At 39.7% G+C, this 20,332-nt stretch overlaps 3 protein-coding genes across 30 annotated transcripts in view; 1 reads left to right on the plus strand and 2 right to left on the minus strand.

Annotated features, from left to right (window-relative positions):
• Positions 1 to 20,332, plus strand: part of LOC127681600 (oocyte zinc finger protein XlCOF6-like) — a 1,434,619-nt gene that overhangs the window by 933,670 nt on the left and 480,617 nt on the right. For 4 of the 27 annotated variants that reach the window (XM_052178002.1, XM_052178014.1, XM_052178003.1 and 1 more), the window contains exon 1: positions 5,206 to 5,293. The exons of the other annotated variants lie outside the window; for them this stretch is intronic. In XM_052178002.1, the coding sequence (XP_052033962.1) occupies positions 5,226 to 5,293 (68 nt within the window). In that variant the 5' untranslated portion in view covers positions 5,206 to 5,225. Of the gene's footprint in view, positions 1 to 5,205; positions 5,294 to 20,332 lie in introns of those variants that run through there. 27 annotated transcript variants of the gene reach the window in all.
• The window catches only part of LOC127681615 (oocyte zinc finger protein XlCOF6-like), a 988,257-nt gene that overhangs the window by 875,132 nt on the left and 92,793 nt on the right, over positions 1 to 20,332 (minus strand). The gene's annotated exons all lie outside the window — the stretch shown is intronic.
• The window catches only part of LOC127681617 (oocyte zinc finger protein XlCOF6-like), a 1,149,846-nt gene that overhangs the window by 782,277 nt on the left and 347,237 nt on the right, over positions 1 to 20,332 (minus strand). The window lies entirely within an intron of this gene.

The raw sequence follows: 20,332 nt of genomic DNA on the forward strand, positions 1-20,332 counted from the left end.
ATCACAGGGTGCAAATCTGGGTCTGGCCATGGATAACTCTGCCTCCTGCCCCAGTCTGCAGAGCAGTTTTTGACACTGAATGCTACTATCAGAGAGTCCATCCATGATATTTGTTGACAGAGTGAATGATTTGATCTGAATTGTTTTTCTCCAGAAGATGCACTTGCTTTTGGTGTTACATATTCTGTCCAGTGTAAATGATATTTAGTCCTTGAATTGTGTTCTCACTGATGCATTGTGTTGAATTACTCCTGATTAGAGTGGAACAATTTCTATTGACCTTTTCTGTACTGTTTGTTGAGTCTCTTTTCCTTAGTATTCTGAGGTATATTTCTTCTCCTTCGATTTTAGAAAGCTTTTTTACTGAGCAGTATTAGATTTTCCACAGGGCTGTTAAAATAACTTTCATTCCACTACTGTATTTCTTGTCTGGGAGGCTTATTGCCTCTCTCTATTTACCTTGCCCTAGGTCTAGATGCCTCAAACCTCTAATCAATCTTATCTAGACCTGAAGTGTTTTCAGCCTCTGAAATGTCCTGCTGAATAAGCGTCCCCTTTCTTGTTCTTTTTCAACTTGTGGCTGGTTACTGGCTGGTACAACGTAGCTGTTCTGGCTCAAATTCATCTCCCAGGTGAGATATTTAATATGATTTTTCTCTGAGACAGTGAATTGGTCAACTAAGCCTTAAATTAACTATAGCAATCTTTTTTTTTAAATCTGCTGGCTCTGCTTTTCTCTTGCTCATTCTTTCTTTTCCTATGCCTAACATGTTCTCTTTTCTTGTTTTCTTTTCTTTTCTTTTTTTCTTTTTCTTTTTCTTTTTTGAGACAGGGTTTCTCTGTGTATCCCTGGCTGTCCTGGAACTCACTCTGAAGACCAGTCAGGCCTTGAACTCAGAAATCTGCCTGCCTCTGCCTCCCAAGTGCTGGGGTTAAATTCGTGAGCCATCACTGCTCGTCCTGAGATAAATTTAATAATCTTGCACTTTCAGGTGCAAGGTCTGGCTCTACATCTACCACAGGTCACCAACCTACTTGCCACATCAAGTCCCTCACTTCTGATAAGAAAAGTGTGTTCTTCTCTTCCATTGAAGGGAAAACCACATGGCTTTTTATTACTGGTTACACTAGAGCTTATCTTTCACCCAAGTAATTTTTCCCTCTACAGATAAGATACAGTTTATGGAAGTTTGTTAGGATGTTAGGGTTGTGTTAATGTAAATGAACACACTGTGAAACAATGTTGTTCAGATATGCAATGTGACTACATTGAATGACTCTATAAACATAAAATATTCAAGTACTGTTGACATAATGAACATTCAGGTAGGTGTATTCCTATTAGTTTGCAGCCAGACTAGTTCACATCAAAGAGACATTACAACCTGTGGACCTGATTTCCTCTTTTGGCCTTCATTGTCTGTCCACCAGAATTGAGGTGAATTTCTTAAACATGTTTGGGGGTGTGTCTATGTATTTTCAAGTTTTGATTGCTCTAATGACAGAGAATTAATGGTAGCAGGATCTTGATATTGTCATTTCTATGGCCCATTACCAGCCTTACAATTGTAAACACTTGTCCTTCCACACCTGCTGAGATATTCGAAGGGCTGGCAGCCCTCTATGCCTAAAGGCAAACTACTAATGTTCTGGTGACGTCTCTCACTTGATTGCTTACAAGTAGAAAACCATGTTTTACCCTATATAGAAACACCATTCTCATCATTTATAACACTGGTGTGTCCTCCAAAAACTCCCACTTTAAACACATCCCTCACACATGTGAATAGAGGTAAAAATCATTTAACAAGGGTGCTTTTAGTAGTTTAGTCAAATCAGATACTGTTTATTCCCAATATATTTGTGACATCATTGACGTATCATATTTTGCAGGAAGTACAAATTATAGATCAAAGGCTTTGTGGTTTGTTCTGAGTGTATTTCATTTTGTGTAGCTTGCAAAGAAAGCATCTGCCCATAACAAGGACAAATGGAAGGTCAATGTTCTTGCAGGCAGGCACTAGCCTGACTTCTTCAGTACAATCAGCTGTTTCAATCTTGTCTTCAGCAATATGGACTTGCTGTGAGTTTATGGAAAGCAACACCTTTTGTTGTCAATGGTCTGAATTGTTTGGGTATTTTTATGAAACCACTTGGGTTAACAACTCAGTAGATGTAACCCAGTGGAAAAGACAAGATCACCTGAAACTCTATCTCAATATCAACATTCCGATAATTCATTAGAATCCCCTTCATACACAGATAAGATGGCACTTTTCAGTTTTTATATTACAAGCACCTTACAAAGAATACAGCCATCAGAACTCCAAGGAATCTTGCCCCATGGTGCTTTCCTATGCGTTGTGAGAACCATATGTGTGGCAATGTAACATACAAAAGATCTTAGTTTCTAATGGAGAATTTTCTTGAACCTCACAACCAGAATTAATGCACCTTGAAGAATTTTAAGATTTAAAACTGTGATCCTACTGTGTACTCATCTTGGTGGTTTAGCATACTTTTCAAAGAACAATGTAAAAACAAATATTATTTTTTCCTATGGATTTATCTTGGTATTATAAGACACTGAACCTTGGTCAGTGGTACTTTGAGATGCATCCTTGTGAGACACTGAGATCAATGCAAAAGCAAGAGCTTTATTTTCCAGAGTGTCTTGACCTTCATTTTGTCTCTCAAGGTGAGGTATAAAGAAGGCCACCCTGACTGACTATTACAAGCAGTTTTAATACTTTTTAGGGGCACAGGTTACAACAGCAAGGTTACTAACGTTCAAATGTATTGGCTAAGCATATTTGCCTTTAATTTTATTGTCTAGCAAGCATGATATACATGCATTTGAACTCTACCTGGGACTTTCCAGAGGGTCCCTGACATTTCCAGAATGTACTGAGAATTTTTTACTCAAGAATGTTCCTGCCGTTGTAGACTGGAACTTGGCCTAGCATTGACTCTGGGCAGGAGGGGGAAGCTGATAGGAGTGGGACTGGAAAACTCCTTAGGGTCTCTCCTTATCAACTTTTAAAACCTAAGCTGATGCATAACTACCATGGTAATTTATGTACTTTTTCATGCCCAGACCACAGACTGTATTAGTGTCATTTGCTGAAAACATGAAATACAGAGGCTTAAAGCAACATTCCTAAATGAATATACCATTGTGAGTATTGATTGATAAACAGTGATGTTTATAAATATTTGTTGTCTTGATAGCTTGCAGCCAGTTACCTAATCCTTTTTAAAACCGTGTTAAAGATTTCCATATACTATCCCATTCCTTCTCCATGTGATGGTTTCCTTAAAGTTAAGTAAAAACTGCAAAGCTCTTACTTAAGGCCAGCCAGGAAGATATAAATAGATGACAGACAGATACATACAAAATACACAGATAGATACATACACAGAGACAGAACGCAGACACACAGGGAAAGAGACACAAGACAGCCTTGAGACTTCAGTCACATTTAGATGCTTGCAATAGAAAGAGGATTGAAGTCACAGAGATCATGAAATATAAATTCAACATAGGACCCACACTTAGTTAAATGCCTCTGAAGGAATGATGTTTATTTCTTAACTCAGATATGTTATGAACCACCAACATGTCTAATCTATTTACATATGCAGAATAAATTAGCTTGTGAGATCCATTTTTTTCATAAACATAATATGGGAAAGAATAAAACTCACCACAAAGGAAAGCAAGAAGTTCTGCCCTCTGAAAGGTGTCCATGCACTCCCAAATCTGTACTTTAAAGCCCCCAGGTCAGGGCTTCTGTTTCTGAGCTCTCATCTCTACGCTGAAATCGAATCTGGTTTAACCTGTCACAATCATCATAACAGTTACTGAACCTCAGAAGTCTCCTGAGAATCCTGGAACTTATTATAATCATGAAGAGTGTTGATTTCCTAGGTAGAATCTCTAAAGAGACTTGGGTAATTCTGGAGTGTCCTTTCCAGAGTATATGCATATGTGCATTGGGTACATAGAGTATTATAGAGAACAATTATGAATCATCTATGAAAATAACTAAACAGTGTAGTCTGTATTGTAGTTCTATTTCTAGTTTTCTTTCTTTCTTTCTTTCTTTCTTTCTTTCTTTCTTTCTTTCTTTCTTTCTTTCTTTCTTTCTTTCTTCCTTTTTTGAGAAACATCTAGACAGTTTTGTAAAGGATTTTCTCTGTTTTACCCCCCTTCAAGCAGTAAATAATATTGTGCCTTAACCTAATATTTTGATTCATCATTTCGTTTGAGGAATCTATCTCCTCTACCTTTTCTTCAAGTCTGATAATCTGTCTCCCACAGGTTCTCTATGATATATTATTATTTGGCTTGCTGCATTTTATTTTCAGGGTCATTTTATATTTTATTTTATTTCATTTTATTTTGGTGTTTCTATCCACCTGTTAAATTCAGGTTTCTTATCCTATGTTGTCCTCATTTCCTTCAGACATCTTCTATTATTTTCTTTCTCACAAATCATTTTGTCCCTGTCCTCTTTCAGTGGATTTACATGGTTTACAAACTTTGATCTCTTTGATCATGACTCTTGGATTTTCAGTTCTCTATCTTGGATCTCCTGTAAATTGTTTTCCTTATGGGATACATATATGGTTTGTGGTTTGATTAAAGTATATTTTATACTTTTTGGGGGGTATTTGTTCTGAGTATCAGAATTCAGGGGAATTGCTTAATTGTGTGCATTTTTTTCATCTCTGGGGTTATACATACAATGTGAGAAGTTAGGATCAGTTGTATTTGCAGGGTTCAGAAGCAGGTGCAACATCCAGTTCTGGTCTAGTCTGGCAGCAAGACTGTGAAGAAGCTGTGCAGAGTAGGTCCTGGGAGGCAGTGTGGATGGCAGCCTGCTACAGAAGTGGAGGAGAGGCTCCTGATGGCGAGGGTGGGCCTCCTCATGATTAGATGAGTTTAAGAAAAAGACAAAATAAAAACAAAGGAATAATAAGTAAGCAAACAAGAATTCAAAACAACAAAAATTGCTGTGAAGACTTGGGAAGCTAATTAATTCAAAGATCCCTAAGCAGGTGGGATTAGAGTTACAGGAAGCTGCTGAGTATTGGGCGGGTCCAGAAGGAGTGGCTCTGAGGAAGGGGGCAGAAGTGACAGGAAGTCCTGCCCTTCCAGAATTCTCTGGGTTTCTCTGCTGAGTCGTGGTCTGGAAGTCATTGTTGGAGACAAGTGCCTCATGTTTGCGGAACCTGAAAACTTCCTTAAGCTGAAGTTGCTGTGCTCGCCTCCTAGGACATTCAGCAGGTCGTCCTGTCCCCTGCCAGGTCACAGGAGCTGTTGGGCTGGGAAAGGGGCAGCAGCGGAGCAGGGGTGTGGAGCAGGGGTGCATTTTCTTCCGCCACTCCCACAATTGTGTTGTGGGTATCTTACCATTATCAGGAAGTTTGAGATCCTATAAACTGGGGTTTAGGGTGATGTTTTAATTAATTTTATGGTTGCCAGAATATTTTTCTAATTAACCTCGTAGATCCTTGGCTCGATTTGGAGTTTACCAGGAGGGTTGTCTTTACAAAGGCCTTAATAAAGCTATGTGAATTCAAATTCATTCATACTTTTTTAACTCCCCTCTTCCTACATTTGCTATTTCATTTTCCTTTCTCCAGGGAACGAACTTGTGGATATTTCTCATTTGGGGGACAAGTGCAGATTTGATTGAATTAGAAAATTTTCGTTATAAAGCACCATCATATGGCTGTAAATATTAACACTAGCCAAGCAAAGTTATACTCTCCATTAATTTAACACTGAGGTATATGCAGTCTTTGATGTAAATATAGCATTCAGAGTTGTGTCTTCATAAGCTTAGTTATTAATATTACAGCTTAGGATTGAATGAAAAATGAAGACAGGATTGCAGCAAGGTATGGCTGAGGAGAACATATATAGTAGGCTCTTTTAACCCTGAGTGTCACCAGAGGAAAACCAATTGCACCATGTGTGCAACCTTTAACTGATATGTTAACAGGCTCTCTAGTTAGCCATGCCTTCTGAATATCTTTGAATCCTTCCAAGGTTCAGCACAGCATGCTGCAAGATGCAGGCCACGATAATTTTATAAGTAGAAAACTTACTATGGATTAAGACAAACTTTGAAAGCATCTTTGAAATAATTATGATTGCTTACTTATTTAAGAAAAAATGTCTCCTTGGTTCATGAAAAGCATCTGCCCTTGCACATAGATGGTTTGTTGAGTTCTGCAATGTGGACTTCTTGCAAGTGTGGGAATGCTTAGATGCTGCATCAGGGCATTTTTCCCAGAGACTTCTTGTTGCATAAGTTCAACAGTCTAGATTCTGTGCGTCACAATATTTTTCTTACATTCTTCCTTGTTCCTCCTCCATGTTGCTGGGAAAAGGACTCTGTAAGTGTGTTAACTGTGTGACTGATTTTCAGATCTCATAGGGTAATCTGACATCCTAAAATAAAAAGAGACATTTTCATGATATATTCTCTTTTCTACATGTTTATCCTTTTGCCTGGTATTGGCATGTTTTATTTTTGTACCATGAAGAGTTGCAGGTTCTTTCTGAACAATATTTTCCCATCTTCAGGTTTCCTTATGCTCAGCCAAGTCTGCATAACTATAAATCAAAACTAAGAGCCCTGGATGGTAAAGGACAAGGAGAATCTAGCAAAGGATCTAGATATGTTAGAAAGATTGAACAAGGGTTGGCCTGGGGCTTACCTGTCAGTAGAACGAGCACATGAATTAATTTTTTCAGATGCTATTTGATTAATAATTCTGCAAAATTTCAGTGAGAATAATATTAGATGTGACAATATGGATTTCCCATGGTAGGCAGTGCAGTCAATTGATGTTAATAGTTAATTGGTTTTGAGGCTATGAATTAGCAGATGCCCATTGAAAACAAAGTTTCTTTTAGGAAGACTGAAATCAGCATCAGGATGTGACAAGGGCCATTTACACATGAAGCAAATTATCAATGAATTCTCTCCTAGTACCTGTGACTTCCTGGAGTATTTTAGCCAGATTCTCACTTGAATCTATTGTATTTCCTGAGGGGCTGTCCTCAGATTAAACAAGAAAATTTTCTGTTACACACTGATATTCTTGCCACTGTGATACCAGAGAGAATACCTTTCCTGGCAGATTGAGATTGTAGATCACAGGATGCAAATCTGGGTCTGGCCATGGACAACTCTGCCTCCTGCCCCAGTCTGAGCCCCATCGAGCAGTTTTTGACAATATGAATGCTACCACAAGACAGTCCATCCATGATATTTGTTGACAGAGTGAATGATCTGATCTTAGTTGTTTTTCTCCAGAAGATGCACTTGCTTTCTGAATCACATACTCAGTCCAGTCTAAATGATATTTAGTCCTTGAATTGTGTTGTCACTGATGCAGTATGTTGAAGTAGTCCTGATTAGAGTATAACAATTACTGTTGACCTTTTCTGTACTGTTTGGTGGAGTCTATTTTCCTTAGTATTCTGGGGTATATTTCTTCTCTTCTTAAATTCTAGAAAGTTTTTTTTTTTTACTGAGCAGTATTAGATTTTCCACAGGGCTGAAAATGTAACTTTCATTCCACTGCTGTATTTGTTGTCTGGGAGGCTTATTGCCTCTCTCTATTTACCTTAACCTAGGCCTGGAAGCCTCTAGCCTCTAAACACTCTTTTCTAGACCTGGAGTGTTTTCAGCCTCTGAAATGTTTTGCCGTATATGCTTCTCCTTTTTTGTTTATTCTCAACTCTTTTTCATTCTTAACTGGCTGGTTAAACTCAGATGTTCCAGCTCAAACACAATCTGATTTTTCTCTGAGACAGTAAATTGCTCTGCTTGGCCTTAAATTAACTGTAGCAATCTTTTTTTTTTTTTTTTAATCTGCTGGCATTTGTCTTTCTCTTGTGCATTCTGTCTTTACCTATGCCTAGCATGTTCTCTTTTCTTTTCTTTTTTTTTTCTTTTTCTTCTTCTAGAATGGGTTTCTCTGTGTATCCCTGGCTGTCCTGGAAGTCACTCTGTAGAGCAGCCAGGCCTTGAACTCATAAATATGCCTGTCTCTGTCTCCCAAGTGCTGGGATTAAATAAGTGGAGCACCACTGCCCATCCTGACATAAATTTAATAATCTTGCACTTTCAGGTGTGGTTTGGCACTACATCTACCATAGGTCACCGAGCTACTTGCTACATCAATTCCCTCACTTCTGTTCTGAAACGAGTGTTCTTCTCTTCCATTGAATTGAAATCCATATGGTTTTACATTCCTGATTAGACTAGAGCTTATCTTTCACCCCAAGTAATTTTAGCCTCTACAGATAAGATACAGTTTATGGAAGTTTGTGGTTCCTAGGATGCTAATATTGTGTTAATGTAAATGTACACACTGTGAAACACTGTTGTTCAGTTATGCAATGTGTAATTACATTGAATGACTCTATAGACATAAAATATTCAAGTACTATTGACTTAATCTCAGCATTCAGAACATTCAGGCCTGTGTATGCCTCTTCCTTTGAGACCAGACTAGTTTACATGGAAGTGACATTACAACCTGTGGACCTGATTTCCTTACTTGAAGGGCAGGCAGCCCTCTATGCCTAAAGGCAAACTACTGATGTTCTGGTGATGTCTCTCACCTGATTGCTTACATGTAGAAAACCATGAAATCCAATTTCTTGGGCAAGAATTAGAAGGGGGAGTTTCTGGAAAAATAAAAGTGATGTAGGGAGGAGCAAGCACATGGAGGAGATTTTAAGGGGAGACAGAAGGGAGAACAGATAGATGGGAACAGGGCAGAGATGTAAAGATCTAGGCACATGGCAGGTCAGAGGCTTGAATAGTCTTTTTTTTTAAATTTTTTTTTAATTCGGTATATTTTTTATTTTCATTTCAAATGATTTCCCCTTTCCTAGCCCCCCCCCACTCCCAAAAAGTCCCGTAAGCCCCCTTCTCTCCCCCTGTCCTCCCACCCACCCCTTCCCACTTCCCCGTTCTGGTTTTGCTAAATACTGCTTCACTGAGTCTTTCCAGAACAAGGGGCCACTCTTCCTTTCTTCCTGTACCTCATTTGATGTGTAGATTATGTTTTGGGTAATCCAGGTTTCTAGGTTAATATCCACTTATTAGTGAGTGCATACCATGATTCATCTTTTGAGTCTGGGTTACCTCACTTAGTATGATGTTCTCTAGGTCCATCCATTTGCCTAAGAATTTCATGAATTCATTGTTTCTAATGGCTGAATAGTACTCCATTGTGTATATATACCATATTTTTTGCATCCACTCTTTTGTTGAGGGATACCTGGGTTCTTTCCAGCAACTGGCAATTATAAATAGTGCTGCTATGAACATAGTAGAGCATGTATCCTTATTACGGTGGGGAATCCTCTAGGTATATGCCCAGGAGTGGTACAGCAGGATCTTCTGGAAGTGAGGTGCCCAGTTTTCGGGGGAACCGCCAGACTGATTTCCAGAGTGGTTGTACCAATTTGCAACCCCACCAGCAGTGGAGGAGTGTTCCTCTTTCTCCATACCCTCTCCAACACCTGCTATCTCTGGAATTTTTAATCTTAGCCATTCTGACTGGTGTAAGGTGAAATCTCAGGGTTGTTTTGATTTGGATTTCCCTAATGACAAATGAAGTTGAGCATTTTTTTAAGATGCTTCTCCGCCATCCGATGTTCTTCCTGTGAGAATTCTTTGTTTAACACTGTACCCCATTTTTTAATAGGGTTGTTTGGTTTTCTGGAGTCTAACTTCTTGAGTTCTTTATATATATTGGATATTAGCCCTCTATCTGATGTAGGATTGGTGAAGATCTTTTCCCAATTTGTTGGTTGCTGATTTCTCCTCTTGATGGTGTCCTTTGCCTTACAGAAACTTTGTAATTTTATGAGGTCCCATTTGTCAATTCTTGCTCTTAGAGCATACGCTATTGGTGTTCTGTTCAGAAACTTTCTCCCTGTACTGATGTCCTCAAGGGTCTTCCCCAGTTTCTTTTCTATTAACTTCAGAGTGTCTGGCTTTATGTGGAGATCCTTGATCCATTTGGATTTGAGCTTAGTACAAGGAGACAAGGATGGATCAATTCGCATTCTTCTGCATGCTGACCTCCAGTTGAACCAGCACCATTTGTTGAAAAGGCTATCTTTTTTCCATTGGATGTTTTCAGCCTCTTTGTCGAGGATCAAGTGGCCATAGGTGTGTGGGTTCATTTCTGGATCTTCAATCCTGTTCCATTGATCCTCCTGCCTGTCACTGTATCAATACCATGTAGTTTTTAACACTATTGCTCTGTAGTATTGCTTGAGGTCAGGGATACTGATTCCCCCAGATTTTCTTTTGCTGCTGAGAATAGTTTTATCTATCCTGGGTTTTTTGTTATTCCAGATGAATTTGATAATTGCTTTTTCTAACTCTGTGAAGAATTGAGTTGGGATTTTGATGGGTATTGCATTGAATCTGAATATTGCTTTTGGCAAAATGGCCATTTTAACTATATTGATTCTACCGATCCATGAGCATGGGAGGGTTTCCCAATTTTTGAGGTCTTCTTCCATTTCCTTCTTCAGAGTCTTGAAGTTCTTGTCATACAGATCTGTCACATGTTTGGTAAGAGTCACCCCAAGATACTTTATACTATTTGTGGCTATTGTGAAGGGGGTCATTTCCCTAATTTCTTTCTCAGCCTGCTTATCCTTTGAGTATAGGAAGGCCACTGATTTGCTTGAGTTGATTTTATAACCTGCCACTTTGCTGAAGTTGTTTATCAGCTATAGGAGTTCTCTAGTGGAATTTTTTGGGTCACTTAGGTAGACTATCATGTCATCTGCAAATAATGATAGTTTGACTTCTTCCTTTCCAATTTCTATCCCTTTGACCTCCTTCTGTCGTTGAATTGCCTGAGCTAGTACCTCAAGTACAATATTGAAAAGATAAGGAGAAAGGGGGCAGCCCTGTCTAGTCCCTGATTTTAGTGGGATTGCTTCAAGTTTCTCTCCATTTAGTTTGATGCTGGCTACCAGTTTGCTGTATATTGCTTTTACTATGTTTAGGTATGGGCCTTGAATTCCTGTTCTTTCCAAGACTTTAAGTATGAAAGGAAGCTGAATTTTGTCAAATGCTTTTTCAGCATCCAATGAAATGACCATGTGGTTTTTTTCTTTGAGTTTGTTTATGTAGTGGATTGCATTGATGGATTTCCGTATATTGAACCAACCCTGCATTCCCGGGATAAAGCCTACTTGATCATGGTGGATGATCGTTTTGATGTGTTCTTGGATTCGGTTGGCAAGAATTTTATTGAGTATTTTTGCATCGATGTTCATAAGGGAAATTGGTCTGAAGTTCTCTTTCTTTGTTGGATCTTTGTATGGTTTTGGTATCAGCGTAATTGTGGCTTCATAGAAGGAATTGGGTAGTGTTCCTTCTGTTTCTATTTTGTGGAATAGTGTGAAGAGTATTGGTGTTAACTCTTCTTTGAAGGTCTGATAGAATTCTGCACTGAAACCATCTCGTCCTGTGCTTTTTTTGGTTGGAAGACTTTCTATGACTCCTTCTATTTCTTTAGGCATTATGGGACTGTTAAAATGGTCTAGTTGGTCCTGATTTAATTTTGGTATTTGGTATCTGTCAAGGAAATTGTCCATTTCCTCCAGGTTCTCTAGTTGTGTTGAGTACAGGCTCTTGTAGTAGGATCTGATGATTTTTTGGATTTCCTCAGTTTCTTTTGTTATATCTCCCTTTTCATTTCTAAGTTTGTTAATTTGGATACTTTCTCTGTGCCCTTTGGTCAGTCTGGCTAAGGGTTTATATATCTTGTTGATTTTCTCGAAGAACCAGCTCCTGGTTTTGTTGATTCTTTGTATGGTTCTCTTTGTTTCTGCTTGATTGATTTCAGCCCTGAGTTTGATGATTTCCTGCCTTCTACTCCTCCTGGGTGAAATAGCTTCTTTTTGTTCCAGGGCTTTCAGGTGTGTCATCAAGCTGGTAATGTATGCTCTCTCCATTTTCTTTTTGGAGGCACTCAGGGCTATGAGTTTTCCTCTTAGCATTGCTTTCATTGTGTCCCATAGATTTGGGTATGTTGTGTCTTCATTTTCAGTGTGTTCTAAAAAGTCTTTAATTTCTTTCTTTATTTCTTCCTTGACCAAGGTATCATTGAGTAGAATATTGTTCAATTTCCACGTGTATGTGGGTTTTCTATTGTTTTTGTTGCTATTGAAGACCACTTTTACTCCATAGTGATCTGATAGGAGGCATGGGATTAGTTCGATCTTCTTATATTTGTTGAGGTCTGTCTTGTGACCAATTATATGGTCGATTTTGGAGAAGGTGCCATGAGGTGCTGATAAAAAGGTATATTCTTTTGCTTTAGGATAGAATGTTCTATATATATATATATCTGTTAAATCTAATTGGTCCAAAGCTTCAATTAATTTATTATGTCCCTGTTTAGTTTCTGTTTTCCTGATCGGTCCATTGAGGAAAGTGCAGTGTTGAAGTCATCCACAATTATTGTGTTAGGTGCAATGTGTGCTTTGAGCTTTAATAAAGTTTCTTTTACGAATAAGGGTGCCCTTGCATTTCGAGCATAGATGTTCAGGATTGAGAGTTCTTCTTGTTGTATTTTTCCTTTGACCAGCAAGAAGTGTCCCTCAGGGTCTCTTTTGATGACTTTGGGTTGAAAGTCAATTTTATCTGATATTAAAATGGCTACTCCAGCTTGTTTCCTGAGACCATTTGCTTGTAAAATTGTCTTCCAGCCTTTTACTCTAAGGTAGTGTTTGTCTTTGACCCTTAGGTGTGTTTTCTGTAAGCAGCAAAATGTAGGGTCCTGTTTACGTATCCAGTCAGTTAGTCTATGTCTTTTTATTGGGGCATTGAGTCCATTGATGTTCAGAGATATTAAGGAATAGTGATTGTTACTTCCTGTCATTTTTTACCTTATTTTTTAAATTTGATTGGTTAATTTCTTTTGGGTTTGATGAAAGGTTACTATCTTGCTTTTTCCAGAGGCCACCTGGGAAGGGGCAGCTTGCACTGGTGAGTCCAGCATTGACAACACCAACTAACACCAGTGAGAACTAGATGGCAAAAGGCAGATGCAGGAACGTCACTAACAGAAATCAAGGCAATATGGCAACATCTGAACCCAATTCTCCTTTACCAGCATGTCCTGGATACCCCTCACACCAGTAAAACAAGATTTGGATTTAAAATCACTGGTCATGATGCTGGTACAGGAACACATGAAGGACATACTTAAAGAAATTCAGGAGAAAATGGATCAAAAGTTAGAAGCCCTTGCAAGGGAAACACAAAAATCATTGAAAGAAATCCAGGAGAATACAAAAGCCAATAATGAGGAAACACAAAAAACACTTAAAAAATACGGGAGAACTTTGGTCAACAGGCTGAGGTCATGAAAGAGGAAACACAAAAATCTCTTAAAGAATTACAGGAAAACACAAACAAGCAAGTGAAAGAGCTAAGCAAAACAATCCAGGATCTAAAATCAGAAGTAGAAACAACTAAGAAAACTCAAAGGGAGACAACTTTGGAGATAGAAAGCCTTGGGAAGAAATCAGTGGACATAGATGCAAATATCAACAACAGAATACAAGAGATAGAAGAAAGAATCTCAGACGCTGAAGATACCATAGAAACCATGGACTCAACAGTTAAAGAAAATGCAAAAAGCAAAAAGCTTGTAACCCAAAATATCTAGGAAATCCAGGACACAATGAGAAGACCAAACCTAAGGATTAAAGGCATAGATGAGAGTGAAGATTTACAGCTTAAAGGGCCAGCAAATATCTTCAATAAAATTGTGGAAGAAAACTTCCCTAACCTAAAGAGAGAGATGCCCATGAATATACAAGAAGCCTACAGAACTCCAAACAGACTGGACCAGAACAGAAATACTTCCCGTCACATAATAATCAAAACACCAAATGTACTAAACAAAGAAAGAATATTATAGGCAGTAAGAGAAAAAGGCCAAGTAACATATAAAGGAAGACCTATCAGAATCACAGCAGGCTTTTCACCTGAGACTATGAAGGCTAGAAGATCCTGGGCTGATCTCATACAGACTCTAAGAGAACACAAATGCCAGCCAAAACTACTATATCCAGCAAAACTCTCAATCACCGTAGATGGAGAAACTAAGATATTCCTTGACAAAACCAAGTTTACCCAATATCTATCCACAAACCCAGCCCTACAAAGGATAATAGGAGGAAAACACCAATACAGGGAGGGAAACTTTACCCTGGAAAAGGCTTGAATAGTCTTGATGTAAATAGCAGCTGGTAGACTGCTCCAATGAAAGTGTTATGCTTTACCTCATATAGAAAACTCTTTGACATTATTTATAACACCGGAGTGTCCACAAAAACTAACACTGAAGGGATAGAAAATACAGCCGAACTCTTTAATGATCCCAAGAAGTCAGAAGTTTAAAATGCTATCTCGCTCCAAAGAAGCTCTAACTCCAGCCTTCTAAGGAACCCCAAACACTTCATATTCAGAGCCCACTCTTTATGCTCTTTATTAGAAACTAGGTAAAAGGTCGCATTCCAGAGCCCGCCCTTTGTTAAGAGCCAGGCAAAAAGGCCTTGACTAGGTCATCTTGGTCCCATAAGGTAACTGGAAATGAGCTAATTTTTTGCTTATCTTGCTTCTATAAACTGCTCACACCCTTACCCCCCATCTAGGAGTTCACGCAGCTATAGACCTCCAAGAAAATAGGAAACTAATTGGTCCACAGAGTGCAGGCTCCGATAATTTAAACTGATTGGCTTAAAAACTATGGAGTGGTACAAATCGATTGGCTCGCACTACGTGGGCTCTCGATGCTAAGGAATGATTGGTTTGTGATTTGCGGGCTCTGTTGTAAACTTATTAAAGGTGTCCCAATTCTGCACTTGGAGCCCCAAAGTTCTCTACCCCTGTGCAGTGTACGACTGTGTAGCCCAGAGTCTCTGGAATAAAAATCCTCTTGCTATTGCATCAAGACTATTTCTCAAGAGTGATATGGGTTTCCCCTTCCGAGCAATGGGGCACTGGGATGCCCTTGGTTTTTTGGGGTCTTATACCACTATAATTATGTCCATCACACATGTTCATAGAGGTAAATAACATTTCACTAGGGTAGTTTTGGGTTTTTTGTTTTGTTTTTTGTTTTTGTTTTTGTTTTTTTCTTTTTCTTTATTTATTTTGGTTTTTTGGATTTGTTTTTTTTTTTTTTTTTTGTTTTTGTTTATTTTGTTTTTTCTAGACAGGGTTTCCTCTGTATATCTCTGGCTGTCCTGTGACCCGTCCAGCAGGTCCAGTTATTCCAGGGTCTCGAAGAGGCACTACCTGAGGGTCAAAAATGGGGGGAAGAGAGAAGGGAGCCCAAGCACGCTAAGAAAGACAAGTCAGTCTGTGTTGTGTCATGGCCTCATTTAATGTCGGGGAGACGAACGGGTTTTAAGGCTTACAGAGAAGGAATTGACCTTCACACAAGAGCAAAGGAGGGAAAGGCTGGGAAACCCCTAGTGATCAGAAGCAGGAAGCGAGGAGGTCATCCAGTGGGGACACCTGGAGTTAAAGCCGCCTTCAGTAACTTTCAGCAGTTAGGGCAGGAACTCGCACTCTTCTCGCACTGACAGCTCATGGGGAAGGCTCTAGCTAATTGTTCTCATATTTTAGCAGCCACCACCTTAGGGCCACGAGTAAGCATTAAATCTGAATAGCTCAGGACGGCTCCCTACTGTCCTGGAACTCACTCTTTAGGCCAGGCTGGCCTGGAACTCAGAAATCCACTTGCCTCTGCCTCCCAAGTGCTGGGATTACAGGCATGCACCAACACCGCCTGACAACAAGGGTGCCTTGGTATTTAAGTCAAATCAGATATTGATTATTTCCAATCTTTTCATGACATCATTGACCTATCATATTTTTCAGAAAGTACAGATTATAGATCAAAGGCTTTGTGGTTTATTTTGAGTGTATTTCATTTTGTGTAGCTTGCAAAGCATCTGCCCATAACAAGGACAAATGGAAGGTCAATGTTCTTGCAGGCAGGCATTAGCCTGACTTCTTCAGTACAATCAGTTGTTTCAGTCTTGTCTTCAGCAATAAGGACTTGCTGTGAGTTTATGGAAAGCAATCCCTTTTGTTGTCAGTGGTCTGAATTGTTTTTTATAAAGCCACTTTTGTTAACAAGTCAGTAGATGTAACCCAGTAGAAAAGACTAGATCACCTGGGATTCCATATTTTTCAATATTCAGGAAATTCATTAAAATCACCTTCATAGACTTATAAATTGCACTTTTCAAGTTTTTTTTTTAAACATCTTACACAGAATACAGCCATCAGAACTCCATGGAATCTTGCCCCATGGTGCTTTCCTATGCATTGTGAGAACCGTATGTGAGGCAATGAAGTATACACAAGGTCTTACTTTCTATAGGGAGTTTTCCTGGACCTCACAACCAGACTTAATCCAACTTTAAGAGTTTTGAGATTTAAAACTGTGGTCTTACTGTGTACTCAACTTGGTGGTTTAGCATACTTTTCAAAGAACAATAATAAAAAAAATATATATATTGTTTCCCATGGATTTCTTTTGTTATTGTGAGACCCTGAACCTTGGTCTGTGGTACTTAGAGATACAGATCAATGCAAAAGCAAGATTTCCTGAGGCTCTGGGTTGACTTTCAAATAGTCCCTCAAGGTGAGGTAAGAAGGGGACCTTGAATCACTGTTACAAGCAGTTTTTAATTTTTAGGGGCACATCTTACATCACTACTGTTAGAGTTCAAACGGATTGACTAAGTATATTGCCTTTTAATTCTATTGTCTAGCAAGCATGAGATGCATTTGAACTCTACTTGTGACTTTCCTGAGGGTCAGGTAACAATCAGTCAGTACATTCTGAGAATGTTTTGCTTGTGACTGTTCCTGTGGGTGTAGACTGGACCTTGGCCTAGCCTTGACTCTAGCCTGGAGCAGGAAGCTGAAAGGAGGGTGTGGGACTAGAAAAGTCTTTAGGGTCCCTCATTATCAACTTTTAAAACCTAAGCTGATGCATAGCTACAATGATAATTTATGTACTTTTTCATGCCCAGACTGAAACTGCACGAGTGTCATTTGCTGAAAGCATGAAATACAGAGGCTTAAAGCAACATTCCTACATTAATTGGATGATAAACAGTGATGTTTCTAAATGTTTGTTGTCTTGATAGCTTGCAGCCAGTTACCTGATCCTTTTTAGAACTGTGTTAAAGATTTCCATATACTATCCCATTCCTTCCCCATGTGATGGTTTCCTTAATTTTCCATAAAAACTGCAAAACTCTTTCTTAAGTCTAGCCAGGAAGATATAAATAGATGACAGATAGATACATACAAAGTACACAGATAGACACATACACAGAGACCGAAGACGATCGATCACACAGGGGGAGATACACAAGAGAGCCTTCAGACTTCTGTCACATTTAAACTCATACAACAGACAAACAGAAGATTGAAGTAACAAATGTAACCGCCAGCAGCTACATGTGAACCAGGTTACCTGTTGAGAGAATCTTGGGGTAACAGAGACAGAGACAAAGGGGATTTGAGTCAAGGCGGGGATTCCGGTCAAGACTGGTTTTAATAAATTTAAGACAGGTTATATAGACATTTGGGGGATTGGCCAACCCCCCAGAAGTCGGTAGCTTCAAAGGCGGTGCTGTGAATCCTCTGGCTCCAAGTCTCAGCGGGTCGTCTGCCTTCAGCCTGGCGGCTCAGGTAAACGCCGGCTTGGGGGCGGTGTCGATAGCCGAGGTGTGGAGCCTTATTGTTCAAAGAACAAAGGCCGGAGGTAGCCATCGGAAGAGTTGGGTGCCCGCCAGCCAACTTAGTTGCAGGGGGGGACAGACAATTCCCCCTTAATTATTAATTTAAAACAACTCAGTGGAAATGATTAAGTTCATCCAATGGATGACGGGCATTCACCAGTGAGTGAAAACAGTGGCCTTCAGCCCCCTTAAGCGTTACGGACATCTTTTTCAGGGGGGGGGGCTAGACCGCCTTTTTTAGGACAGTCTTACGATGTCAAACCCCCATGCAGCTGGGCGTGCTTTTCAGGGAAACTCGGAGCCAGGAATTTTTTCCCTTTCCCTTGCAGTGCCTCGCCTCGCACCTCAACTGATGCCCATGTTTGTTGTGATAACAAACACGCATGATTCCGAGTATCATGCAGCCTCATCTCCAAGGAATTCCACTGGCAGAGTAAATTCTCTGCGGCTAAGCGCTGGCTGGCTGAAAGGGCTACCCATCCTCCACCTCAACCTCCACCTAGGGCCATTGCTGAAGGAATTTCGTCTTCTGAGTGTTATCTGCTTAAAATATAAAAGGAGATTAAGAGAACCTGTCTGGTTAGTCTTGGGAGCTCAAACCGGTTTTTGTTTAATTGAAATTCAGTGGCCTCAGGCAAGAGCCCTGGCCTGCAACTTAGTTTGCAAGAACACAAAGGAACTATGCCTCCCCAAGTAACTGGGAGGTGGCTTGAAAACAGCCTTTGAATTAATTATACTTACCTACAGTTTTGGGGGTGGAATCCACTCAGGCAAGAGGCCTTAATTTGCAAGAACACAAAGGAACTATATCTCCCCAAGTGAATGGGAGACAAAGGAACTATATCTCCCCAAGTGAATGGGGGGCAGCTTGAAAAACAGCCTTCTGACCTAATTATACTTACCAACCGTTTTTGGGGTCGAATCCACTTGTCTTACCAATCTCTCTGGCAACCAACGCGCCTCGTCCTGTTCCTGTGAGAAAACGCATACCGCGCCTCTTCCCCATATCAAAACGGGGTCTGGGCCTTTCCATGAATTATTTAAAGGATCCCGCCACTTAACCATGGCGTAGGAATTGGAAGTAGCCGGATGCCAATGTCTGTCAGCGGCAGACTGGCCTTTCGCATCCGTTTGGAGAAAATTTAAAACGAATAAAACAAAGGCAAGATGTGACTTTGGGGACCGAGGGGGATATAAATTTCCCGTCTTAGTTTTAATAAGCCAATTTTTAAGCGTGCAATGGGCGCGCTCCACTATTCCTTGCCCCATTGGATTATAAGGAATTCCAGTTTTAAGTTTTATATTAAATTCTTTACAAAATGAGATAAAGTTCTTACCAGTGTAGGCTGGTCCATTGTCTGTCTTAATGACCTTAGGTACCCCCATGGTATTAAAGGCTTGTAAACAATGATCAATTACATTTCTAGAGGCTTCTCCCGTATGCAGGGAAGCAAAAATAAGTCCTGAGCACGTATCAATGCAAACATGTATAAATTTTAATTTCCCAAACTCCGCATAGTGAGTTACATCCATTTGCCAAATTTGATTGGGCACGAGGCCACATGGGTTAACCCCTAAATGGGGCACTGGTGCTAAAGTGAGACAATTAGGGCATTGCTTTACGATGATTCTAGCTTGCTCCTTTGTGATTTTATGACGGAGCCTCAACGTATGACTAGAAAGATGAAATTTATCATGATCACGTTTTGCCAATTCTATGGGTGTGAGTGCCAAGACTTGACCAATTAGTGCCTTGTCAATGCACTCATTGCCCTGAGCCAGAGGTCCAGGGAGACCCGAGTGAGATCTAATATGTCCTATATAAAAAGGATTTTTTCTAGCAAGAATGATACCTTGCAATTGTGAAAACAAGGATCCAGCTGGCGTATTAAAATTAAACGTGCCACAGGTTTCTAGTTGCAGTATAGAAAATGCAACATAAGCACTGTCAGTAAAGAGATTAAACGTACTATTTACAGTTTGAAAAACACACAGCACTGCTGTAAGCTCTGATAACTGAGCGGATAACCCAGGTGTTTCTACGACCACCTGTTGATTGTTAACACGATATCCGGCTTTTCCTTTTGATGAACCATCTGTGAACACTAGGAGTGCATTCTGCAGCGGCTGTAGAGATGTCATTTTAGGAAATACAACCTCATGCATATTTAAAAACTTTATTAACTTGTCTTGAGGATAATGATTGTCTATACACCCTTTAAAACCAATCTGAGCCAGCAGCCAATCTGTGCTATGCTGTTTTAGCCATTCATCCTGATTTACACTGTAAGGTTGTATAATAAAGTCCGGCTCCTTACCGAAATAAGTCAGCGCCTGCTTTCTACCAAGCATAATTACTTGGGCCACGGCCTCAAAATATGGCAAAATATTACGCCTAGAAGACACCCTCAAATGAATCCACATCAGAGGAGCCTTTTGCCATAATAATCCTGTAGGCGAATGAGTAGTATTAAAAAT

This window comes from Apodemus sylvaticus, chromosome 3 (genome assembly GCF_947179515.1).
Source record: "Apodemus sylvaticus chromosome 3, mApoSyl1.1, whole genome shotgun sequence".
NCBI classification, from domain to species: domain Eukaryota; kingdom Metazoa; phylum Chordata; class Mammalia; order Rodentia; family Muridae; genus Apodemus; species Apodemus sylvaticus.